The sequence below is a fragment of the Etheostoma cragini genome, chromosome 9, assembly GCF_013103735.1.
Source record: "Etheostoma cragini isolate CJK2018 chromosome 9, CSU_Ecrag_1.0, whole genome shotgun sequence".
NCBI lineage: Eukaryota > Metazoa > Chordata > Actinopteri > Perciformes > Percidae > Etheostoma > Etheostoma cragini.
The window spans coordinates 20,405,722-20,432,301 of record NC_048415.1 but is presented as its reverse complement, the minus strand read 5'-3'; the positions used below and the strand labels follow the sequence as shown (position 1 = coordinate 20,432,301).

Here is a 26,580-nt window from a genome sequence, read left to right as displayed (position 1 = left end):
CCCCCCCCCCCTGCCTGCCTGCCTGCCACTGGAGACCATCTCCAAACCATCTGACATTCTTTGTGTAAGAGACTGACTGTTGTACAGTTAACATACAGAAGGTTTCTCCTATTTATTAGCATGTCATCAGGGCCATGCTCCTGAATGCCCCATGTAGTCTTCATGTTATTCCATTGAAACCCTAACAAATAAAAGATTGTTGCAATCACACTTTTTGTGGCTTTGTGTTGATACTTAGTGTTGTTTTACATACAGTGTGTTGCAGATTTATCAAATCTCTTGTCAGCAGATATCCACCAAATGTTGTAGACTTTAAAATGTATTTGAAGTTGCTTTACATTTTAGCGGTGGGAAAAGCTTAAGTTGCTTGATTACAACTGTTTCCGCAACAATGATGGATCATTTTTTAGCCACCAGTTTGCACCGTCATTTTAAATTGAGCCATTTCCAATTCCTGTCTTGACATTATAGACAGCCTGCATACACCCATGATTTCAAATTAAACTAACTTTCTTTTTTATAGCAAATTAATTAGCTTACAGGCTTGTGTACAAAGTACTTTACAGATGAATCACAAGCTGATAATGTACATATGTAAACAAAACCAGTTTGGGCCAAATGTACTTAAAAATAATAAAAGAATGTGTTGATAAACCCAATACAATATGTTACAATGAACTGAACACTAGATAAACATTTTAGATACTATAAAATGATTTGTTTTAGAAATAAAGTGTCCATAAAACATTGTAATCAAAACCCATGTTCAAGAGCTGGGTTTTAAATGTAATAACTTAAAGATATCAACATGTTCCGGTGTCCTCAGATCCTCAGGTAAACTGCTCCAATGCCTCGCAGCATAGAAACTAAAAAATGTGTTTTGTTCTACTTGCGGAGACAACTGAAAGACCAGTGCCAGAGGACCTGAAGCATTTCAGACAAGTGGGCTGGTGCAAGACCATGCAGTGCTTTAAAGACAAGTACAATTCTGTTATCAAGAAGGGTACTGACAAGCAGTGATGGAGGAAGATGTACTTATGTAGGAGTATTAATACCACACTGTAAAAATAAAGAGTAAAAGACACGCATTGAAAATATGACTTATGTTGGGAGAAAAAGTATAACAGTATAAAAAGTACTAACCTTGTACAAAAAAAGTCCCCTCTGAGGGTTATACTATTTACATGTATCATTATTTTATTTCACTCGTGCATTAATAGGAAAGCAGGATTTCACTGTTTTAGTTGAATGAGGTGAAGCGTATTTTTTAACTTTTTTTACATAAGGCTGCAATTAACCATTTTCATTATAGATTTGTTTGCTGATTACTCTCTCCATTAAGCGATTGATTGTTTTGTATGAAGTCTGAAAATGGTGAGAATGTCCATCACAATTACCCAGGGTCCAACGTGACAGTTTTATGTTTTAATGCTTGTTTTGTCCAACCAACACCCCATCGTTAGTAAAAGGTAAATCTGAAAAGTCTTATACATCGGAAGCTGGAAAAAAAAAAGTGTATGTATCAATGTCAATCAAATAGTCAGGTTATCGCAGCTAGCAATTCTTTAATTGCTGTCAAAATGGGGAGAAATGCTTGCGATACATGCTGCAATGATAGGCACAACACGCATTCAAACTTGTAGTGATAAGGATTTAGAGTTTGAAACTGAGCCAAGGCAGTTATTAAAATAATGTTTCAACACCTCAGCTGACACATGGGGGAATGGTGTGTGGGTTTGGTGCTGCAAAGATGTTGTGAAATGAATGTTACAAGAAAAAGAAAATGTCTCACTGAGCCTTTTTTGTGATCAAATTGTCAGTCACAGTTTTATGAGTTCTGCAAATCTGCTGAGCAGTCATAAACAAAGCAGGGCATTCCTCAGGCATGTCCCAACAGCATGAACAGAGGGCGGGGTGGCTTCCACCACAAATGATAATATTGCTCGTCTGCCAAGCTACATTATTGAAACGATTAAAGAAGGTGTGTAGCTGCTTGCTCTCATGCTGTTTGGTGTTCAAAATTAAGAATAATAACATGGCTACACAACACAATCACAATATGGTAGCCAAAAAGTTTGACCAAGACTCAAACTTATACAACCGGAGTGCTGTACTTTACACATTTTGTCCACTTCCTTAATCTAACAAGTCTAGTTAATAGACAGTTTGCAGAAAACAATTTGATAAGCACTTAAAATATGTTGCATTCCATATGCCAGATCTCAGTGTGTCACATACTTTAAGTAACCTTCTGGGTTTGAAGAACAATGTACAATGAGTGTAGGACACTAGGTGAGTGTGAGCTTTCACCTTATAACACTGAAACACTGAATTTTGCAACTAGAAATACACCAATAATTTCTGTAAAACTTACTTTAATGCTGAGCCCCTGGGCCATTACTACAAAGGTGAGGTGGTATTACAAAAAAGGAAACGGTATTTTGCAAATATTAAATAATATGTGCTCTTAGGATCAGTATTTAGTCACATCCAATGTCAGTGCCAAGACTTATAAATAGGCTGCCAGTATGCAGAAGCACGGAAGGGGGAAAAAGGTGATAATAATATTAACATAGTTTCACTATTTTGATTATTAATGTTTTCACTTTACGCAGAACTCTGAACCTAACTAGCCTGTGGTATAGCTAGCTGAGCTGTCAGACCTGGCTGTGAATTTACTCACCAAAGACAAACACAGCTCATTCAGATATGTTGATGTGAGAGTTTAGTAGACCCGTTTGAAATTAATCATGCCCATTTAGGATTTAAAACAGCTTTGCCACCTTTGAAGGCATGTTACGACCATTTCCCAACATGCTAGCTAAAGGTGGTTAACACCTACCTGTTCAGCTGGATGTGCAGCTTCAGGTTAAACCAGGACGTCGTTAATCTCAGTTAGAATGTAACACGCCGGTAAAAACAGTCTTTTGTGGCTCTGGCAGAAACTAAGAAAATCACCCTGATGATGTCATAGTGATGTAATCAGGGTCGTCTTAGCTTGGGCTATGAGACTTGAATTCATAACGGATTAAAGCCTGCAATGCAAACTGGAGGAATGAAATGAAATGGCAGGGAGCATGGACGTCGTTAGGCGTATTTTGGGGGAGCTGAAGCTACCCAAAAATGTTCCTAAGCCCCCCCCCCGCAAATAAAATAAGAAAAATAATAATTCGATTTTTTGTTTTTTTGTTTTTGTTTTTGTTAATGTATGTCCATAGTTGCAAGCATTGACTGTTAATGTACGGCCTATGGTTGCAACCACAGACTTTTAACGTACGGTCTATGGTTGCAACCACAGACTTTTAACGTACGGTCTATGGTTGCAACCACAGACTTTTAATGTACGGTCTATGGTTGCAAGCACAGACTTTTAATGTACGGTCTATGGTTGCAAGCACAGACTTTTAATGTACGGTCTATGGTTGCAACCACAGACTTTTAATGTACGGTCTATGGTTGCAACCACAGACTTTTAATGTACGGTCTATGGTTGCAACCACAGACTTTTAATGTACGATCTATGGTTGCAAGCACAGACTTTTATTGTACGGTCTATGGTTGCAACCACAGACTTTTAATGTACGATCTATGGTTGCAAGCACAGACTTTTAATGTACGGTCTATGGTTGCAAGCACAGACTTTTAATGTACGGTCTATGGTTGCAACCACAGACTTTTAATGTACGGTCTATGGTTGCAACCACAGACTTTTAATGTACGGTCTATGGTATGGTAGTGTACACAAGTTAAATACAAGAAAAAGCTCTCCTGGTAAGGTATCCAAAGCTCTCTTTTCTCTACCATTAATATAGCATGCTATCTCTCTTATGTTTTCTTCTAACATGCATTTTTTGGCAGGTCTAGGCAACAAAGCATAGCCTAAACTAAATTGTTTCATGATATTTATTCTATATCCGGACCAACTTAACATTCTGCATACTAGGCTATACAAGAGCATACATACAGTACATACTGTATACATACCAGAACTTCTATTCATCTCCCATCAGGTTATTAAATTTAGACATAGGATCCTTGTCAACCCGATTTTCTTTCAACAAAAAATCTGATTTATGATTAAATTAATTTTTCCCCCCTACGTAAAATCAATCTGCAGATGACAAAGAAATTGTTCAGAACAAGTTTTAACTTGGTTTTGTTTTGACTGAGACACACACACACACACACACACACACACACACACACACACACATTGACCATTCTTTTTTCTTAAAAAAAAAAAATCCGACAATCACAAGTCCCCAAAAGTGCAATACTGAATCGTTCGCGTTCCCTTTAAGAGTTAAACCAAAAACATGAAAGGCTTTTATATCCTGCCAAATCCTTTTTATCTTTCATAAATGCCTCTTGTGAAGTATTTTCATAGTAGGCTATTTACTCACTGTGGACCACATATCACCTAACAATTTCTTTTCTCTGCTTCACAGCCTGCACTTGATCAAAAAGTACTTCACAGTCAGGGTGATTTAGGCACAAATAAATGTTTTATTTTGGTAAGCCACCTGTGGGTTTCCTGTTGAAAAGAAGATAGGCTAATCTGCTTAGTGCTTGAAAAGTGCTATACAACTATTTTAACAATAAATATAATAATTATTAAAATAATAGTTATAAAACAACAACACTATATTATTATTGTTATTATTATTATTATTATTATTATTATTATTATTGTTGTTGTTATTATTATTATAGTTTGGCAGCAGTATTATTATAGGCTACAATTGAGATTTGGTCATTTTGTTGCAGGCATTCCATAATAGATCCAGTCCCCTCTCTTTCTCTGTGTGTGTGTTTGTGTGTATGAGTGTTTGAGTGTGTGAGAGAGAGAGAGAGAGCGAGAGAGAGTGTTGGGATAGGGGCGGGGCCTATGTTGGTCTGCTTATCTCCGCCTTTGGACTTCACAATAAGTGCCCTTAGAAGGAAAGCCGTCAGACTATAAACTGGAGGAGCTTTTTTTTTTTTTTTCCATTTTACGGCTTGAGTGGCAGCAAATCTTCAGTTTATATAAGTCAGTGATCAAACCCACTTCTCTGCTCAGTAGGATGCAGGATGGGATTTGAGTAAGGAAGTATTAGCCTATATATTAATTATCGGGTAAGTGTAGCCTAATTTAATTTCTCTCCTTAACTTCAGTACAAGCGATGGGCGCACTAACCGTAACTTTATGGATTCATACACAGCCGAACTTTACTGGACTAGTACTGTCCTATAATGTCGTAAATGCTTCTGCTCTCCAGTCTGATAAGACTAACCTGCAGCTTCAGTGATTGGGTTTGCGTCGGACAGCTTTAATCAGGCTATCAAAAGATGTCATCAAACTAATCCGCATGTTTTTTTTATGCAGGATAATCTCCTCGAGCCTCCCTACCAACTAGCAAGGAACGGAGGGGACAAGTGTCGGGGAGGACTGGCCGCGGTGAGAGGCGGTGCACGCGGGGAGGTGCGCAGCGCAGTCTGCCATGGAGATGTTGCGCCGCTCTTCTGTCTTTGCTTCTGAAGTGTTTGAACGCTCGCACACCGACAAGGAGCTGGTGTCCCAGGCCAAAGCACTGTGCAGGGACTACATTCATTCCAGGCTGAACCGTGCCGGGATAGGCTGGTCTAAACCTGAACATGGACTGGCTGCATCAGGTGGCGCACTGGGAGACATCTCATCGGTTCTGCTGTGGCTGGGTACGTTTTGGTGATGGTCCCCCAAACACTGGAAACTTTATGATATATATATTAGGGAATGCCATTCATATAGAGACTCATAGTTATCCTCACATGTGAGTTCAATGTTTATACCATGGAGGACACAGATGTCATGTCATAGGCATTTTTCCAGGAAATCTGGAGACCTGAACTGCAGTTTACATTTGATAATTTAGAGTTACACGCAGTGGGCTTAGACCGACAGCAATATCTGAAGACTCAGTGTGCTTAAATCTGACCACTTTTAGACCAAGGAAAATGAAAAAAAAACACATGAATAGCCCACAGAGATAGTTTTAACAAAAGGCTACTTGTGGAGAAGAGAACACTTATGAAGCATAAAACAAAAGCTTTTGGAAGCTAATTTTGACAAACTCTAGGACATACAACAGTTTTAAAATAATTTAAAATATCACATTGAAAGGAATGAATTGAACATTTACAGAATTTTCAGGTCTGGGGGTGGCGAGGGCGATGCTTGGGCCTATGACTTTGGTAACGTGACTGTTGTCCTGTTTGACATCATTCAGAATTGTGGGATTAGGCCTAACTTTCATTTTTACTGGAACACCTTGAAGTAATTCCTGGGAATCCTCAGACAAACAAGGATTCCTTTAGGCTAGGTAGCATTTGGATGTTTGCCCAATTTGAAAACTGATCTGGACTAAAGATATGGCTCCTCCTGTCTGAGGTTTCACTTTACCATCTGTGGTTATCACCCCACCTCCAGTTTAGTTTAGTAATTAACTGGAAACTCAGATTTAACAGAGACTGTTACAACTCTGTTAAATCTGTTAGTCTATGTAAGTATAAACAAAAAAAAATGGCAATGTTTGGGAATGCTTTCATGCAGAGTGTCCCAAATGAGTTAAAAATGTTGGTAAAAACCGAGTTGTCTGAGCTGATTACATCAATTAGCCTTCCTTTGGACTTGGTTTCCTTTAAAATCAACTGGATTTGAAATTATTCAACAAAGCATCTACAGATCATTAATAACATTTAAAAAAGAAGTTAGATGAATAGATCAGTAGGCTACCACTCTCATGTCTGTACAGTAAATATGTAGCTGCAGCCTGTTAGCTTAGCTTAGCACAAGGGCAGGAAACATGAGAAAACAGCTAGGGTGGCTCGGTCAAAAAGTAACAAAATCCACCTACCAGCACCTTTAGAGCTCACTAATTAACACGTTATATCTTGTTTAATCTGTTCAGTGTAAAAACAACAATCATTGGACTATGTCTTGGCTGGGACCAGTTGCCAGGCAACCAGTGGGGACTCCAGGAAGTTAGATAGATAGATAGATAGATAGATGGATAGATAGATAGATAGATATTTATTGATCCCAAAAAATGGGAAATTACAGTGTTACAGCAGCACATAGGAAAAAATATACATACATACAATTTACATGAATTCATAATAATAATATAAAATATAAGAATAAAATATAAGAATATAAGAACAAATATTTAAATATATACAAGATGGGGAAACAAAATGTGCAACTGCCTAGGGATATATGCTAAATGTATGCTAAAATGTAAATGAACCAATCGTGCCGGTTGCCCTTATTGCAATATTGTGGTGTCTAAAAGTCTCAGCTAGCAACCTAGATTACCTAGACTAGTTACTTGTACCATTTGGACAGAGCCATGCTAGTTTCCCCCTGCATCCAGTCTTTATATCACGCTAACCTAACTGGCTCCAGCAACATATTCAACCTAGAGTCATTAGAGACGTAGCAATCTTACAGAATTCACTTTTAAATTAAAAGGGAGACATGTAGCTTTTGCTTTACAGTGACCATTGCAGCTACGAATGACTGTTTTGGGATAAATCCTGAACTACTGTTAAGCATTTAGGTAAAATGCTAAGCTATTGTTAAAGTAGCACAAGTGAAAAAAAGTAATGAAGTCAGCCAACTGACTCAGTTTGTCTGTTATCCAGTAATATTTACATATCATAAGCTACCAGACCAAGGAAAGCTAGACCATTGACGTTATTGAATCAAGCAAGGCTGAATTTTACTGCTAATGAAGTCCACTATTCACTTGTGAGAAGAAGAATGTGTTGTTGCTTCTTTCAAAAGTTACATAGTTTTGCTTTAACTGCGTGTGTAGCCTAAATTTAAAGTCAGAGACAATACAAACAGTCACCAGAGATGTTTTTGTTTGAGTTTCGTCTCTTATGTTGTGGCCAGGTGATGAGTTGGAGTACCTTCGACCCAACGTTTACCGTAACGTAGCGCGACAGCTCAACATCACAGTGGCGTCAGAGAGTATTGTATCTGATGCTTTCCTGGCTGTGGCGGCAGACATTTTCTCCACAGGTAGGTCCACGTCAGACTCAAGCCAGGCGTACAGACCTGCATCATGGGAACTGACTGGCGTTCTTTGTTATCAGATAGACACATTTAAAAACAAAGAAAGATTACAGAGCGTTTGTCTTTTTAGGGAAGTTCTTCATTTGGTTGTCATTGGGAAGGGGGAACTTCCGAGCTTGAGACAAATAAAGATATTTTGCAGGTTTGGAGAACTTATGTTACAGCTCAAAATAATGCCTTTCAAAAAGAGCAATACTATAATTACCCCCATCAAAAATAAACAAATTCCAGCCTACTTTTTCATGTAAACACCTCTTTTGCAGGGTAAATTGAGAATTCTCTAGTTAGTCAGAGAGATTGTGTTGCAGTCACAGAAAGAAACTGCAGAGAAAACATTCAGTCCATATTAGGTTGCCAGAGCAAGTGATTGTTGCGGACAGTTTAGACCCCACCCAGGGAGTTCAGTCATGAGCCTCAGCTGGTTTATACCTTAGGGACTGTAACAAAGCAATCTGCTGCAAAACTAATTAGGAGTCAACTGCACACTGAAGAAAATCAGGTTTGTGTGGTCCTTAGTATGTGCAGACTTACTAAGAAATATCATTGACTACCTTAAACTAATTTAAAGAATGCTCTGAGATGTAAAGGGGGGGAAATTAATAGCATTTAGGCTTTAGTTTCAATTTACAGGTTGAGAATGTGGCCATCAACAATTACAGTGAAAATTTGGACATGGCGTAAAACTGACAGTCCAGACGAGTCCCTGTGGTGTGAAGAGGAAGTCATGGTGCCTCTTATCTATACAGAGCTTTTAGTGTCTTTTAGCTTATTGTTTTGGTTGACTTTACTGTTGTGGTTTAGTCTCATCACTTTCCCCCGTGCTGTTTCCAAGCACAGGCAGCTTGAAAACAGCTCTGATAAACCTGCAGTAAACTTCCTTTCCAGTGCCAAACAGCTGATAGACAAAGTTAGCGACTGGCTAGCAAAGATAGTGGAGCACTGAGCAGCTTAAGATATTTCCTTCAGGAGTTGCTAAAGACCACTTAAATTTTTTTCAGTCTTAATATTGAGTCAAAGACTGAAACATGTTTTTCTCAAAAGGGTTTCCTTATAGGGTTTACCTTATTTATAAAGTATGAGAAATACCCCCGATGATGTCATCAGGATGTCAACAAGGTTATCGCCGCTTGGTCTTTGAGAATTGTTTGAGCTTTATGACCTTTATTTGATAAATCAGCTTAAGACAGGAAAGTACCAGATGAGTTACCAGGGCGCCCCGAGAATTCAATTATTTTAAGGGAAAATTTGTGGTACAAACTTAGGGTGTGGAGTTTAAAAGACACAGGCATTTAACAGCCATGGAGATTGTTACCAAAGACACAATTGCATTATGGGAAATGTTGTGTAGGATCCAGATTTGTTAGAGCTGATGTAGAATATATCATTCTGCAAATTCCAGATTTTACAGTTAGAGAAACATAACCTCCGTTTGTGAGATCCTAGGAATGAGGCAGATGACAGTTGCAGAAGATGGATGGAGTGGAGGCTCAGTTTGTCTCTGACATGTAAACACTGCAAAAATAGTCTGAAGCTTTGACTGTAAATGGTGTGGTGGCAGAAAGCTTTACTCAACATGTGAACTAAGTTGGGAAACTGATCTACTCACTAATCTAGCGAGGCGTACTGCCTTCCTGCTGTTTGGGTTTTCTTCTCTGTGGGACAGCCAGGCATGTCGGCCCAAGGCCTGGCCTCTGCTGAGGTTTTAAGAGTTTGTTCATCCATCTTTGAGGACAGCTGCTGACAGATAAAAACTGCACTAAAAACTCTAAGACATTCAAGAACCCTCAAATCATCAAATAATCATTGTTTGCTAAATTTGGCAGTGGGTACATACATCAGACAGCAGCGATAAATGAATAAATGTAAAGCTTTGAGTGAAGATTTAGTTCATTTTATTCCACAACTTGTGTGTCTCCTTTCAGGTGTGACTTGGGGAAAGGTGGTTTCTTTGTATGCCGTGGCAGGAGCCTTGGCAGTGGACTGTGTTCGCCACGGTCATCCAGCTATGGTCCATACCATTGTCGACTGCATGGGGGAGTTTGTCCGCAAGAGCCTGACCTCCTGGTTAAAAAGGAGAGGGGGCTGGGTAAGGAAACTTTATTGTTTTTTTAAATCTAATCACTTGTTTGTGTGAGTGTTGCTGATGAATTAACTCTTAAGGTCTCTAGTTTCACAGTGGCAAACTGAAGGTGATGGAATTTGTCCTGTTTGCGAAATGCAAAATAAAATCATTGTAAAATCACTAAAACTACCACATGTCTCTTTTAAGTTAGGTGATGGTCTGGGTTGGGAACCTGAGGGTCGCTGGTTCAAGTCCCAGTACGGGCCTAAGTACAGAGTGTGGATTGGTAGTTCACTTCCTGGGTACTGCCAGGTGCTCTTGAGCAAGGTCCCGTTTCCCACAACAACTTAGGGTGCTGGTCCAGCACTGGCACTCTGACATCTCTCCTTTTGTGCATGATTAGGTCCTAAGCATGTGTGTGTGTATGTGTGTGTGTGTGTGTGTGTGTGTGTATTTCAGGTCTATGTCTAGTAATTTCTAACAGAAACAGAGTGTACAATTTTAATTTCCCCGCTGGGGAACGATAAACAGTAATAAAAAATAAAAAAAACATTGATAGAGAAGTAGTGCCACAGATTGTTTTTTCTTTAAACTTTAAAATTTCAGGATGAGTTGGTGGGTGTGTTATGAAAATTAGAAGCTGCAATCTACTAAATATTTTCTTGATTAATCAATAAGTTGTTAGGTTCAAAAAGCATAGTTTAGATAGTGAAACATAGACATTATAACTTTCCAGAGACAAAGGTTTACTTAACAAACGAAACATCATATTCTGTGTCCCACGTGTAATTACATCCTCTACATAATTATGTCATGGACATACGCATGCAGATGAATTAACGTAACAAATGCACTGAGTATAACCCAAACTATGATTTTTTTTCTAAACTTAACTGAGGAGTTCTGTTGCCTAAATCCAAGCAAACTGCAACCGTTTCACAACGTTAATGACGTGTTTAAAACCTGGCGTTATTTTATGAAATGCTCCTACTGGTCATAATCTAACTGCCCTATGTGGTCCTATGGTTTTGAAGACTTGTTATTTTTGCTTTATATTGTTCCCTCTCTCACTCTCCCCTGATTTCCCAGTCTCCCTCCAAGCTAACACGATCCTATTAAGCAGAAAGCCAGGAAAATATCTTTTAAAAGAAAAGTAAACTTTTCTGTCAATTGACAAATCAAATAATCAACTGATCGTTTCGGCTCCAATGAATTTTGCACCAGCTTTCCCCGTTCTCTAAAGATTAGCTGGATATGACATGCAGACGCAGGTCCCTTTAGATATTATACTGATACCCTAGCTACAATAGCTACAACAGAAAATATATTCCTGTATGATACATGATAAATGTGGAACACAAGGTACAAATACAAGACTGATTAAAGATAAATGCCATCATATTTTGTTATATAATCTTATGATATTGGGGTGGGATGAATGGTAGAGATGGGAAAGATTCCCATGTAAGTTACTTGCGAGCGTTCACGTCATTGTGAATGATTACAGTTGGTTGTATAAGGATTAATACACTGTGCATTGACAATTTACCAACAAATCCATTCCACAGCTTCAGGCAGAATGTTGGATGTGTCTTTTGTAGAATCCTGTTAATGGGGAAAATCTGTCTGACAAAATCCTGCAGAAACAATTAAGAGCACAAGAACTAACAAGGGCTGGCAACGTGCCTCTGCCTGGGTTCTGCTCTGCTGGAAAGAGCATAACAAAGTAAACAAATGTGCCCACGCACTCGGAGACATGGCACCCTAGTAAGGTTTGTTTTGAAGAGAAGTGGAGTGTGACACAAATGAATAGCAATGCATTGTATAACTGACCTCATAAGCACAAATGAGAGACATGTCGCAGTCTAAACTCAAACTGTAATATTTCTACAGCATGTTGGAAACCTGAACAACATTCTGTGATATGAAGGCTCTGAAGAGGGAGAAGTGTTTAGTGTCAGGACGGACACTTAACTGTGCTCTCTGGGAAATCTCATTGTCTATGAAAGTGTTCTAGTTATCTAAGTGGATTCTTGATGTAAGCACTGCTGGGATTACGGAGGTCGTTTTGTTTCGAAATAACATATCTGTAGGCAAGTTGCACATCTTGTCACTACAGATTCAGAGAATATTTACAAATCAAGAACACATGTGGGATTTTATAAGGGCTTTTCGTTGTGTGTTTGCTTCAAATGGGACTTTTTTTTTGTCTTGTTTCATTCCATTCCACAGTCTGAATTGATTTGGTGAGCTCTGTGTCCTCTGTGCTGTTACAGGTGGATGTAACAAAATGTGTGGTGAACACTGATCCCAGCTTTCGCTCTCACTGGCTAGTGTCTGCTGTCTGTGCCTTTGGACACTATCTGAAGGCCACCGTGTTATACCTCCTGAGGGAGAAGTGAAACACAAAGCCACACACTGGATTGTAGCGGACTGACCAGCACTGTACCCCACCACGACCACCACCACTAAGGCATCCGCTGCTTTGGATTATGTTTACACTCATTTGCACTGAACATTCATGGATGATCACCTATCGTCACAGAATATCCATTCAGCTTCTGCTTCATATGCTAGGTTGTCTATTTATTGTCAATAGTTATGTTATGGCACCCATTTGGTGTAAATATATAAAATAACTTTATGTTTTTCACAAACAGAAGAACTACACATTTTGCTGCCTGTTGGGCAGTGATTTGAAAAAAAATATCCACTTGTCACCTGGTTGGGTTTATGCATGCATAGATAACTGCAAAATGCAACATGTTCTCCTATATTTAAGGGACTGTACAAAAAATATTTTTGCTGAAGAGATGGTAGTCCCATCAAAATGTGTTATCCTGTAATACAATAGAAGTTCAGAATCACACATTTCCAACTTGTTCTAGTAATTGGCGAAGTGAATGGAAACATTTAACTGGGGTCCTCTTAATGTACTATTTACATTATCTAGTATGTTTTAAACGGGGGACAACATCATGAATTATTTATGATTTTACTCTAATGAAATTAGTTGAATCCAACACGTTTCATCTTTTTTTTTATTCTTTTGATTTTCCCAAAAGAAGAAAAAAAGATGTACACCTTTTAAATTCAAATATAAGATTCGGCCCTCTTTCTTACCCTAATCATTTTTGTAAAGTCCCTGATTAATTGGATGAATAGAGTTTTAATTGAATCCAAATATGTTCGATTCCATGCATTTCAGACAGCCCTATGCATTAATGCAATGTTTCATTCTCTTCATTGGTCGCTGTAAGCTATTACTGTAATTGAAGTATTGCAAGTTACAATATGTTATCTCTAAGTAAGAGCACTTTGATAACATTTTATTCTGTAAGTAGATTTTATTCCATGAAAATATTTACTTTTATATGGCATGCAGCACTAGAAGTGTAAGAAAATAAATGTTTGTAAATCATCTGCAACTGTAAATACTACCAATAATAAATGGTTCTTACAACAATTGCAATCTAGTCAGCAGGGGTAAATGTTATTAATTGGTAATGAACAGGTTTTGCTTTGCAGCTGTCTTTAGATTGAGAATTTAGCCAAGCAACTTGTGAAGTTAGTTTGGTGTGTGAAGTGTCCACGCTATGTTCAAGCACACAGCAAACCCCAAAAGTTACAGTTTTCTCTCATAGTTGTTTGTAGACTAAAATCATGACAGGGGATTAGTCTTTTTCCAACATCAATGACAGAAAAAAAGGAAACCTTTTTTGTTATCTGCCAAATGTTTTTTTTGGAAGTAGATGAATATTATTTTTCCTATTTAACAACATTCTTAGGCAATGGGAGATATAGACACAACTATACCTTCATTCTCATCATTGAAAAATGTTACTGTAACTGAAATACCATATACTATGAACAATTATTGACTGGCTTTACTGTAAAATTTTAATGGATTCAAAAAACGAGGCCCTGGCACCAAATGAAAACGTTGGTTTATTTATTTTTGAAGTTTTCCTGTCCAATACATTTGTGGTCTGACTTGTTTTATGTGTTGTTGTCATTTTTAAACCTCCCAAACTTTAATTTGATAATCACTTTTGAATGCAAACCTACTGATTTAATTCTGTGTTTAAGTGCTTTGCTTATTGTTTTCCCTCTGTGTGTTTGTGTTTACCTCTAATGTCAGTAATGATGTATTTACGGACTACAAAGACTGTAAGACGGCAGAGACATTACTGGCTAATTGTTACCACCTAGTGGTTGAATCAGTATCACCGGACAGGTTAACAGATTTAAGCAGGGGAACTGGAGATGGCGTGATGAAATGCCAATAAACAATTTTGACCTGCAGCAGCAAGTGCTAGGTGTTTTAAACTGGATCTCAAACCGCCCTTGTTCCCTTTCAACTTTTACAACGGTCTGAAATTTTAGCCATTACTGCCCCCCAATGATGTTGGGTTATTTTAATTCCAAAGGCCAAGGGAAGTTTATCAGGATGCATAGTATCCTGGATCCATGAAAGCAATAACTGGCCTTTAAAAATAAAAATGTGCCTGCCTCTATGGGGATTTGACATAGGGGTATGTATACTAATGCCCTTCGTATTTTTAGGAAGAACATTTATTTATTTACAATACATGATTTATTTACAAAGAAAATTGGTGTCCTTAAAAGGTTGGATTTTCCTCTTTTTTTAATTAAGCCGTTAATATCGATTTTCAAAAGATGATTTTATTCCTCTTTTTAATCAACTTTAGCATGGGTCTGTAAACTTATGCAAGCCACTGTATAAATTACATTTTGTTGTGTTTCTTTTGGGGGTTTTAAGAAATGTCTAAGTGTCTGGTGAAGAGTTATTTTTATTTTGCTCACCTTCCTTCATCCATTTCCTTCTCAGGAGGTTTTGTAAATAGAAGTCATCGAACTTGTTCTGGCATCACTCAACAGCAGTGATTCTTCCTCCCAAAGGTTGTTAGTTGCTATCTTCCTTGAGACTTTTCAGTGCTGCCGTAAGAAGAAGAAGAAGAAGAAGAAAAAGAAGAAGAAGAGTTTGACCATGAGGTCCTCTGCCTCATAGACATATATTATATATTTATATGTCTATGGTCTCCCTCATGGTCAGATATTTCAATCAAGCCTCTTTAAATCTGTAACCTGAACCCACCATAAACTGTTTTCAACAACACGGAAACGTCAGCCACTACTGATTGGTTAGGGCAACGTTACCCCTTTCCCACATATTATTGGTTCTCATGAAAAATGTCCCGCCTCTCTCCGAATTCCACAGCAGGAGTCTATTCCCATTGGTCAACTGGTTTGGAATACAGAGAACAACAAAAAAGATAGGGTGAAGACCGTCGGGATGGATGCAGGTAACGTTAAGCGAGAATTTATAGCAAAATAACATATATTTTCTTCCCTTAGCAAGCTAGTACTGCCATAAGATACTCACAACAACATCATACCTAGGAAAATGTACTTCTCTGCCATTACAGGATTACCAACTCCAACTGCCAAACCAACACAGACCTTTGTAACGTTCGCCTCGGTGACGTTAGCCTGCTAAAATGATGACTAAAGCTAACTGCTAACTAACGTTAGCCCGCTGCTATTGCTAAATGTGGGGGATTCCCCGCTTTGACAGCTCCCTGCACAACTGTATAAGTTACTGGACGACCCCCAGATGTCATCTGTGTTAATGTCATGCGTTGTTGTTAAGTTTCACTCTTAATAATTTGCGTTCCGTCCGTTCTTGGTTTGATTGTTTATGCTAACGTTATGTTACGCCCCAGATGAACATCCCAGTCGATGCACTGTCACCATCACATCAGTTATTCGGCTAGTGTTAGCACCGGAATGCTATTAGCAATGAGAGACGTTAAGTTATTGGATATGCAGCAACACTTACGTAGTGTAGTAACTTAATAGTATTCGGAGAATGCGAGCAGACTTATTGCATTTCCTTCGACTGCAAATGCATTCCTTCATTCTTTATCGATGAGGCTGTAAATCTCAGCTTTCTGCCCAAGCTAACTAACGTTAGTCAACTTTTCCTGTCTGTTGGTTATGTGGGAAACGTTTTGTGTCTTCGGAAACTTAAGACACCTTTTATTGTTTTTAGTTTGCACCAGTAGGGTAAATTCATTACCATTGAATACTAACAGATAGAAAGCCTAAATCAGATTAATTTATTTTTAAGATCAAGTGTACCCTTTACTGGTGTCCATTACTGTTTTGCCCAATTCTGGCTTTGAGCCCAGTATTTCTAACTGCAGTGAAATGTCTGCAGACTGTTACTGTGATTGCTTTTTGCCATCACACTGTATTAAAAGCATCCACCACCTGTTTACGTAGCCTACTTATTATTACCATCTAATTACAAAAGGCATAAAGCTTTTCATATATTGATAAATGGGATATGTTTGTTTGATGTTGTCAGTTTGTCATGCATGTTGTCATTTAGGTTTCCTCTGATATTAAGGGGTGATTTCACACATTGAGTTCAGTTTGCAGTTGGAAGAGTATCCCTCAGCTTGTGAAAACCATAGTCAGATGTCATCTGGGGCCCTGGTGGAGCTTTTTGAAGTCTGATGAAATAATCCTAATGATGCCATAAAGTTATGTTGTCTGGGTTATCCCGGCTGATGTGTTCACAGATAGCAGGGAGCATATATATGCTGATATGCTCCTAGTATATATATATCTACAGAACCACACCAGAAACGCACCACACCTTTACCCCCTGACAAATAGCCTCACTTTAATTAGCTGCAACAAGTGGTTAGTGGTCAACAACATGACCCATAGCCGTTTCTCTCCTGTAATTCCAAACACTAGTTGACTCTTGACCTCTTTTCCAGCAACCTTGACATACGACACACTTCGCTTTGGAGAGTTTGAAGATTTCCCTGAGACCTCGGAGCCTGTGTGGATCTTGGGGAAAGAATACAATGCACTCACAGGTAGGACTTTGCAATATAATGTGTACTGTATATGAGACACTGGAAAAAAGTATTAAAGGTATATTGGATCATAGCACGCACACTTTTCTCTGAGGCTGTATTGTAATTTGGTGATTTTTGGTCTTCATGTAGAGAGAGATGAGATTTTATCAGATGTCACTTCACGACTGTGGTTCACATACAGAAAAAACTTCCCACCAATTGGTAAGTGAAGTGATGTGTGTTAGTCGAGCTCGTAAACTACACTTGATGAGTTTGGGGATTTGAGTTATCTGGGTTTTTAACATCTAATCACAATAAGGGATCCCATGCATGATTCATGTGTTACAGGTGGGACAGGGCCGACATCAGATACAGGATGGGGATGCATGTTACGGTGCGGCCAGATGATCCTAGGCGAGGCCTTGGTGTGTAGGCATGTAGGCAGAGGTAAGTCAACTTTTTTTAAATTGAAATGCACAAACAAAGAAAAAAATATCTTGCTTGATTGTAGATAGTTAAAAAATTATGGAGATGGAACCCAGTTGTGTACTGTGTGGCACTAACAGCTCTTCTCCAGTGAGTAGACTGTACCAAACAGAGCTTGTTTGAAACAGACTTGATGACTGCCTTGTTGTCCTCAGACTGGAGATGGGCCAGAGGCCAGAAACAAAGAGAAGAGTACATCAGTATTCTCAATGCCTTTATTGACAAAAAAGACAGCTATTATTCCATCCATCAAATTGGTACGTAGTGAGTGTCAGACCTTTCCAATTTAATCAAGAACTCCCTCAGGCTGCCCTAAAAGATTTTGCATCACATTGTTTCTTTTTTGTTCCTAAATGCTGCAGCCCAAATGGGAGTTGGAGAGGGAAAGCCTATAGGCCAGTGGTATGGACCGAACACAGTTGCCCAGGTTTTAAAGTAAGTACTGTAGAGAAACTATAGATCACCAAGCTACTTCGTTTCACTTCTTTCCAGATTTCACATTTTAGGGCTGCAACTATTGATTATTGTTATGATCAATCACTGTATTGATTATTTTTTTCAATTAATGTAAAGAAATTATGAAATAGCCCGTCACAAGTTCCCAGAGCCAAAGGTGACATCTTCAAATTGCCAAGTTAAAGGTCCCGTGGAATGAAAATTTCCGAGAATTTGGCCCACCCATGGCTTTCAAATGAGTGGCAGTGGCAGTTGGTCAAGGCCACACCCCCAGCCTCCAACCCCCCCCCCCCAAAAAAAGCTACAGACACAGAAATGGCACATACTAAGGAAAGAGACTATAAATTTAAAACTATAAATAAAAAGCACCCAAAGAGCACTATGTCATGGGACATTCGAAGTCCAAAAATATTTAACTTTTAATGGGTATAAAACTGAAACATTTAGCATATCCTCTCATTTAAGAAGCTGAACCCACTGAATAATTTTAACTTAAGGTTTATCAAAGGTGCTCTGTAGAGTTTTCTTGTAAACAAATTCAAGTTATGTATACATTTGATGTTTCTGCTCTATAGGGCTACTCGTGGTCAAAAACTCCATGGGGTACCTTTTCATTATTTATCCAAATTGAGACAGATTTTAATATCCAAATTGACAGAGAGACAGAACAGTATGTTGACATTAGCATGAGTCAAATTGTACTTTCTGCTAGAGATGTACCGATACCGATACCAGTATTGGTATCGCCTCCGATACTGCCTAAAACACTGGTATCGGTATCGGGAAGTACTGCAGTTTATATACACCAATCCGATACCACGTAATAAAGCCCTACAGAAAATCTACGTTAAAGTAGTTTATTTATGTTCTTTTCCTTTATAACTGACAGTCAAACAGGATAATGAAAGAACGTTCTGTGGCGTTCATTGTTTGTGTTTGTTCATGTTTCACAGAATTAAACCTGAGCCAGACCGACAACAAAGATCGAAATCATATCCCATCCACACAGGGATAGTAGTATACATCTGTTAAAACATAATAAAATATACGAAACACTGGTATCAGATCAGCACACACAAAAAATGGTATTGGACCATCTCTACCCTCTGTACTGCAGCCATTCAATCAGTGTGATCGAGACACACACACTGCGTGGCATTTAGTTGTTTGTAATGCATCATTTGTTTGTGTTTTCTTTCTTTTCCACTCTCAAGTGTTCACCCATTCACACATTAAACAACCAAGATACTGTTCAAAACTATTTAAAGACATGTCTTCCCAGTGTAGTGAGACACAAAGAGCACTCAGGTCCGCTGACCAGTTGTTTTTAGACTGTCCCAGAACCAGACTGAAGACTAGAGGGGACCGAGCTTTCTCAGTAGCAGGTCCTAAGCTCTGGAACTCTCTACCTCTCAACATTAGAGCAGCTTCCTCTATTGAGAGTTTTAAATACCTTTTTAAAAACTCATCTTTTTGCACTGGCTTTTAAAGAAGCTGAGCTGGGACATTTAATTGGTATTTTTTTAAGCAAAGTTTGTTATCTGTTTTAGGCCCTCGGTTTTAGATGGGTTTTCCGGTTATTTATTATGCTTTTATCTTATGTTGTTATCTATATTTGAACAGCACTTTGGGGCAGTAGTGACTTTTTGTAACTGTGCTATATAAATAAAATCTGACCTTGACCTTGACAAAAGTGTGACCGTCTCAATGTGCTGTCTTGCTTTCAGGAAGCTGGCAGTGTTTGATACGTGGAGCAGATTAGTCGTACACGTGGCGATGGACAACACTGTGGTCATCGAGGAGATCAGTGAGTCCAGTGGTGTTTGTCTCTAATCAATCATTAACATCAGCAGTTTCATGTCACGCTGATACTCTAGGTTAAACTATTAACTGTGCTGGCCAAGCTGTCATTAGGTGGATTACTGTCTTAATTTGACTACAAACAGAAAGCTGAGTGGTCAGTATTTCACTGTAGAGCAGGTCTGCTTTAGTCCTTTTCTGACTTAAGTCTACTACATGACCTAATGCTAATCCGGTACAGTGACAATAGATAGAGACCATAGTCTTTTTTCAGTCATTTTGTGATACATTTTTTCGCTGCAGAGCGTCTCTGTATGCCCTGGCTGGACGCTGCGGGAGCCTGTGGCGGAGCGGGCGAGCTCAACGGCTGCCTGGAGGGGGCGTGCGCCCTGGCCGAGGAGGAGACGGCTCTCTGGAAACCTCTGGTCCTGCTCATCCCCCTCAGGCTGGGCCTGAGTGATATAAATGAGGCCTACATCGAAACCCTCAAGGTGAAGTACTTCAGCGGGTGTTTATATATAAATATATGTTTTCTACGGTGTATATAATGGTGAAACATGACATTCTGAAACATGGTGTCACTGGAAACTTGACATACAACATGAGACAACTAAATTTCCTGTTTGATAGCTTTATGACGCGGAAATCCCCAAACATACCTCTGTATTTACACATATGTAATACATGGTCACCATCTCTTCTGTCAATTCTAGTCAATATTAATTTGATAACATGAACGACTAAAGATACATAGTGTTTTATAATGAATTGTTGTCAGAGTTGCATTACTCTTGTGTGGTGATTCGTCCGCGCTTTCAACTGCAGTCTCACAATAGTAAGGTTACTTTAATACAAATACATGAGGTCCTGGTGTTCACTGTAGGAGATTACCCATCTGAAGGAAGTTGTAAGGGTCCCTGCATGCTTTTTGCGCCAGTCTCTCCCACATGGGGGCAAACATCTGCAGTTACTGTGGTTAGCATGCAAATTTGCAAATATTATTTTGTCCAGGGAACAGAATCTCGTTATTTCTTCATCTGCGTCTCAACGGATGACAATCGAAACAGTTGTCTAGAACAAGCAACATGCAAAATAGAGCCAATAAAAGATTTTTGAGGCCAATAACGATACAGATATGCCGATATATCGGCCAATATATATATATTTTTTAAATGCGTAAAAAATCAGATTTCCCTAACATTAGTTATTTGTAGTTATTTATGAGTTCTCACTGAAATATGATCATTTGTTTTAGTGTCACAACAGCACAGAGGAACTTCAACATATATTAAAGTTCTGATAAACAAAATGTATGAAAATACAAACTCAGGATATAAAACTTGAAGTCCTTTGAACAAAAACACATTAACAAAAAAAATCTGTGTTGCCAACAGGGACGTTGCAGAGCGTCCTCTGGTGGACCAACTATGCAACGCCAACACTCATAACATGGGGGACTGTTCGTTTTTATTTAATTTTTTAAATATTAATTTATCTGAATCATCTATTTGTCATCATAAATGATTGGAGGAATGAATATAAAAAAAACCAAAAACAAAGAACGGCCATTGTAAATGCCAATAACGATAGTTTGTTCATTTTGTTGCACATGTTGTCCAATCTGTCGGTTCACACCAGCTGTGATCAGGCTGTACCGATCGTTTGGCCGTCTCCTCTATTTCTGCGAGTGTCAAGCCAAGTAGGTATTCACATACAGGAAGGCCACAGCGCAGCTTATCTACAAAATAAAACAAATTTCAAAATACAATTGAGGTTTCTGATGATTGGTCGACCTTGTGGGGGGCTTTCTGGTGTGCTGGCTGTATATTTGCCCACATTGTCCTGTAAGGAGCTGAAACTCACTACAAATTTAAAAACAAAAACAAATGGTGAACTTTGGAAAATCATCGCAATGTCATTTATGTTGTTTGTACTAAATTGGCTAAAAGATTAATGAAAACAGGTAACCACATTTCCACTGAGGCAAGGTCAGCTACAGCTGGGGTGAGATAAACCCTCTTGTCTCTTTTTACAGCAATGCTTCATGCTGCCTCAGTCCCTGGGTGTTATTGGGGGGAAACCCAACAGTGCCCATTACTTCATTGGTTATGTCGGTATGTCTAGTCTCTGTGTTTGTGAAATAAACACTCAGCTGTGCACTGCACACTTATGCTCACCATATTAATTCTACTTATACCAAGAGAACAATCTAATCATTAACATGCTTTTTTTGTTCTTCAGGAGAGGAACTCATCTATTTAGACCCACACACCACGCAGCCTGCAGTGGATCCATGTGAAGATGGCCAAGTCCCTGATGAGACGTACCATTGTCAGCACCCCCCCTGCCGCATGCACATCTGTGAATTGGACCCATCCATCGCAGCGGTAGGAATGCTAGAGAGGGTTTTATGGCCCAGGGCTTTTCTTTCTCAAACTAAAGTCCGTTTGTTAAATGTGAATGCGAGCGGGCTGAAAACCTTTTACAGTAACAGATGTTCTGTAGCTTATTGTTTTCTGGTGTCCACCAGGGTTTCTTCTGCAGAACAGAGGACGAGTTTGACGACTGGTGTATGCGCATAAGAAGGGTAAGTTTCTGTGAACACTGCTCTTTTGTTGCTCCCTTGACTCGTGAGTTAAATAAAGCATCACTTTCTTGCTAGAGGAATTGGTACATTTCAAAATGATGGTCCTTCTCTTCCAGCTGTCATGCAACAGAGGGGGCCTGCCCATGTTTGAGCTAGTAGACAGTCAGCCCTCACACATGGTCAGCGTGGATGCCCTCAACCTTACTCCTGGTAACTGTTTAATTCAAGCAAAAAGTTAGTCCAAAAACATTAGTTAATAAAAATGAATTTTAATGTTTTTTTTCTTCTTCTTTTACGTGTTGACCCATACTTTGCAGATTTCTCAGACTCGGACAGGTTGGAGCGGTTCTTTGATTCAGAAGATGAAGAATTCGAGATCCTTTCCCTCTGAGGAACTTATGAACAATGATTTGCTGTTCTGGACAGTTTGGGAGAGATTGTCTCTTCTCTGTCCCTGAAGGGAAGCCTGAGGGGATGAACATTAACTGGAGACTTCTTGAGCCGGTCCAGCTCCAATGGTGTAGTCAGTGTGTCACAGCGTTCTTCTCAACAATGCTCTCTGTATCCTACATTGAGACTGCCTGGTGGAAGCTGTAGCAGGAGCTCAGGATACATTCTGTATGCACATCTTCACATACATGCGTTTCCATTTGAGTCTTAACACTTTAAATGTTTATTCTGAAGTGATATGGTGCCTTTCCCTGACTCCATAAGTAAAATTGCCATAACATTTTTATGCTGTATAGAAACACAATGGTTCATGATGCCCATGGCTTATGCGGTTTATCACTAATAACTCAAGTCTGTAAACAGCCTGTAATGAAACCTAATTAAGTCAAATCTGCAGACAAGTTGAATCAATTGTTCATGCAAAGTATCCTTGCCAAGTTTTGATTTGAAGAGTATTTATTTAATCAACTAAGTAAATAGACAGGTGAACGATAAGTACACATGTAAGAGGATTAAAAACAAATAAAGTCAGAATCTGGTATTTGACAATAGTACATTTCTCCTCAATTTCAAGATGGTAAAAAATATTTGAATTACAGCCATGGCATTTCTCGTTTGCTTACGAAAATAAGCATGTAGAAGAGTCTTTAAGTTAGTGACCTAGTGACTAGTTTGACCGAGACTGGTTCAGCTTTACTTCCACAGCTCTCCAAGCTGCTGGTTCTGAGCTGTGTTGATCGTGTTAAGGCTCTGGCTCCTGATGTTCTCGTGCACATCCTCAACACTCTGGGAAGCATCAATAACCTAGAGCAGACAATTTAGATTACAAGTTTAATGTTTTTGACTTAAATTTAAATAACACCCAGGAATAAATGTACAATCCATACCTGCCAGTTGACTGAACGATCCTTCATTAGCTGTTCAAATTTCAGTTGAACCGCTTTTTGGAAAACACTGGTCTCATATCTCTCTTCTCCAAACTGACCTCTGAGAGCAGCCTCAGATGGACTGAGCTGTAGAAACATAACAAGGTCCGGCTTTGGCAGTCCCACGTCAGGTTTCATGCACCAGTCCAGACTGAAACCCTGAAGGAGATGAACGTGTCAAACTATCCTCTTAGACACACAGACTAATGATGCCTGATGGATGCAGAGCAGAAAAGCTGAGAAAGACTCACGGGCTTTGCACTGGTGAAAGCGACTCCAGAGAAGGCGTACCTGTCTACAACCAGAGTGGTGCCTTGCTCCAGCTTCTTCTTTATTAGAGGCCTGTGGTCACAATTATTTCATTAAGCTGCATAAACAGAAGGTTTTAATGAACTAACTAGTGTCAAGGTTAATGACAAAAGACTTTTTTAGATTGGAATTTGCATCAATGCCAATATAGTAAACTTCAGCAATGGAAAGAAAAGTACATTTGCTCAAAATGCTGTACATTCTGAAGCAAAGAGCTGTTGCTATCCTATATTTTTGTCAACAAATCCCATGAAAAGACTGAAATCAGACTTTCAATCGGACTCTCTGTACTTCCCTCCCGTCTGTGGCTTGAAGCCCCAATCTCATTGTGATAGGGTTCCATCTAAAGAAATGCAATGAACTGGAACAGGTTTTACTCCCATCCCGGAAGGCTGTGTGGACTAGCATGACCCTCCTCTAATCTAGTTGGTTAGACTAATGTGTCTGTCCAGAAAATATAAACAGCTACTGAAGATAAATCCGACTTCACGGTCAACAGTTTTGAAAAGATGAGATTTTTTTTCAATAGAAACGTATAGTGACGATAAGGTCCGTCTTCAACTATTCAATGCCTTAATAGTCTGAACTCAACCTCTACAAAGAGTCTGTAAAGTTAAAACTTAAATGGAAACGTGAACTGACCCTTTTAAGTTGTGCTGACAGCTAACTGTGGACTTTATGGTGACTAATTCGCCCATTTTGAAGACCTTTTTCTACATCTTACATTTTGACTTCTAGCAGGTAATACGCCAGTGAGCAAGGGCGTCAGGTGGAATCAGAGTTGGTCTACGGAGAGCCTTTTCACCCACTATTTACCCCCCATTGTAGCAAATTTGGTTGCAGTTCCCCCAGAGGTCCACTGGGGGTGATCGCAGGCGAGTGCAAAATGAATGGGATTCTACGGAGATAGACGGCTAAATGTATCTCTTTCGCCTGATTGTCGTTGAGCAATCTCAGATTTGTTTGTCGTTTTTGTAAGTTCAACATGGATTATAGGTCGAAAGTTGAATGAACGAGTACTTAAGATTTCTTACAGGTTGAGTTGTCGTTGCTCATAACACGCTAGCATTCTTTGGAACCAGAATGTCAGAGTGAATGTTTCAGCGTGTTCTTTAAAACATTACTAAACCTCTTCTCTCTAGCACATGTATTAACAGGGAGAGCCAAACCTGTCAGCTGTGTTGTTGAGAGAACAAAAGGAACTCAGACCTTGCCGTAAAGCAGTATCTCTGGCTGTACAATGAGTAGGACATAACTAAAATATTAAAAGGCTTTTTAGAACAAAAAAAAACAACATCCATCAGTGTGTATTTTCTAAGTCTCCCCTTATGAATGCAACATTAAAATTACTAGACAAAAAAAAATATTTTCTGAGAAAAGTGTTTGAGGGAATAGCTCCTTAGAGTTCCATTCATTCTACAATTGCCCGTGAGCGCCCTCTAGTGGATCTACAACCAGTTCAGAAGCAGAAAATATCAAGAGAGTAGAATGTCTCCCCTTATTAGAAAGTTTTTGGTGGATTGCAGCCATCATTAAAGGAGAATTCTGGTTGATTCCAACGCATAGCTCTGTTATTTGTAAATTTATAGTGCTGTTAGTAGAGAGAAAAACCAACAACAACAACAAAATCAGTGGTGCCTACACAGTGTTCTCCTCCTGCTAGAGTTAGCACCCAACAGGCTTAAACAGGGCAAGTTTTAAACTTGTTTTTAGTCTCCAAATATTTTCTAAAGTGCCCCCCCACACACACACACACGTGCAGTGATTCTATCTGAGTGAACACAGTGAATCTGAGTGCTGTAGATGTGAAAGAAATGCATGAAAGTTGTGCTAATTCCGCTGTGTATAGTTCCTGTGTTGAGACGGTAGTTGAAGAGCTTAGGGACCGTCTACAAACAACAACACAGAAATGAGCTCAAACTAAAATATGTTGGCTATCAATTTAATTATTAAATAAGGTAGTGTCTCCAAACGTACCTCAATTAACTTGTTAATTGTTTTTAAAGTTTTGTATCTCTTTTCAGTGTTGTAGTTTGTAGAATGTCCCTAAAACCAGCTCTGTAACTGCTGTATCAACACAGGAACCAAACCCAGCTGAATTAGCACAACTTTCATGCATTCCTTTCGCGTCTACAGCAGTCAGATTCACTCTGTTCACTCAGAAGGAATCAATGCGCATGGGGGGGGGGGGGACTTTTAATGACATTTTGAACATGTTTAGAGGCTAAAAACACTATTAATAATTGCCCTGTTTAAGTTTGTTGGATGCTAACTCTCGCAGGAGGATAACACGGTGTAGGCAGCACCCATTAGTTTCATTTTTCTCTCTACTGACAGCACTCCACATTTACAAACAATAGAGCTACGTCTTGGAATCGACCGGTGTTCCGGTTTAACGAGAGTCCATGTTAACTGGCGACCGTCAGCCCAAAGCGTCTGTTGTTGTCGTAGTGACGACAGCTGTTGAAAACGGGAAGAGAATACGTAGCTGTCCGCGTGAATGCCTT

The 26,580-nt window shown here is 39.1% G+C and overlaps 3 protein-coding genes across 7 annotated transcripts in view; 2 read left to right on the top strand and 1 right to left on the bottom strand.

Moving 5' to 3' along the window:
- Positions 1-4,899: 4,899 nt before the first annotated feature.
- Positions 4,900-12,663, top strand: boka (BCL2 family apoptosis regulator BOK a). Its single transcript, XM_034881176.1, has 5 exons — positions 4,900-5,115; positions 5,366-5,694; positions 7,916-8,044; positions 10,021-10,184; positions 12,437-12,663. The coding sequence occupies exons 2-5, from the start codon at positions 5,481-5,483 to the stop codon at positions 12,560-12,562; spliced, it is 633 nt and encodes a 210-aa protein (XP_034737067.1). The 5' UTR covers positions 4,900-5,115; positions 5,366-5,480; the 3' UTR covers positions 12,563-12,663.
- A 2,563-nt stretch (positions 12,664-15,226) lies between these two features.
- On the top strand, positions 15,227-23,351 carry atg4b (autophagy related 4B, cysteine peptidase). 5 transcript variants are annotated; one of them, XR_004657858.1, is made up of 13 exons: positions 15,227-15,487; positions 16,976-17,077; positions 17,210-17,281; positions 17,408-17,506; positions 17,701-17,802; positions 17,908-17,980; positions 19,729-19,808; positions 20,105-20,292; positions 21,837-21,915; positions 22,043-22,188; positions 22,346-22,388; positions 22,505-22,598; positions 22,706-23,351. XR_004657858.1 is itself a non-coding variant. In XM_034881161.1 (13 exons), the coding sequence occupies exons 1-13, from the start codon at positions 15,478-15,480 to the stop codon at positions 22,844-22,846; spliced, it is 1,263 nt and encodes a 420-aa protein (XP_034737052.1). In that variant the 5' UTR covers positions 15,227-15,477; the 3' UTR covers positions 22,847-23,351. The 5 variants fall into 5 exon arrangements, 3 of the variants coding, with proteins under 3 accessions (XP_034737052.1, XP_034737051.1, XP_034737050.1); XR_004657857.1 differs by having other exon boundaries at positions 22,691-23,351; XM_034881161.1 differs by having other exon boundaries at positions 22,332-22,388; positions 22,505-22,596; positions 22,684-23,351.
- dtymk (deoxythymidylate kinase (thymidylate kinase)) overlaps positions 23,135-26,580 on the bottom strand; it is a 4,303-nt gene continuing 857 nt past the window's right edge. Inside the window, exons 3-5 of the mRNA XM_034881175.1 lie at positions 24,016-24,106; positions 23,726-23,923; positions 23,135-23,642 (exon numbers count right to left, since the gene is read on the bottom strand). Of these exons, the coding sequence (XP_034737066.1) occupies positions 23,532-23,642; positions 23,726-23,923; positions 24,016-24,106 (400 nt within the window). The 3' untranslated portion in view covers positions 23,135-23,531. The remainder of the gene's footprint in view (positions 23,643-23,725; positions 23,924-24,015; positions 24,107-26,580) is intronic.

Excerpts from the sequence above, each read along its gene's own strand:
- boka (XM_034881176.1), top strand. The coding sequence starts at position 5,481 with ATGGAGATGTTGCGCCGCTCTTCTGTCTTTGCTTCTGAAGTGTTTGAA. Across the intron at positions 8,045-10,020 it reads GGCAGACATTTTCTCCACAG|GTGTGACTTGGGGAAAGGTG; the intron begins GTAGGTCCACGT and ends GTCTCCTTTCAG. Across the intron at positions 10,185-12,436 it reads TAAAAAGGAGAGGGGGCTGG|GTGGATGTAACAAAATGTGT; the intron begins GTAAGGAAACTT and ends GTGCTGTTACAG.
- atg4b (XM_034881161.1), top strand. Across the intron at positions 17,507-17,700 it reads GTGTAGGCATGTAGGCAGAG|ACTGGAGATGGGCCAGAGGC; the intron begins GTAAGTCAACTT and ends TGTTGTCCTCAG. Across the intron at positions 22,189-22,331 it reads TGGACCCATCCATCGCAGCG|GGTTTCTTCTGCAGAACAGA; the intron begins GTAGGAATGCTA and ends GGTGTCCACCAG.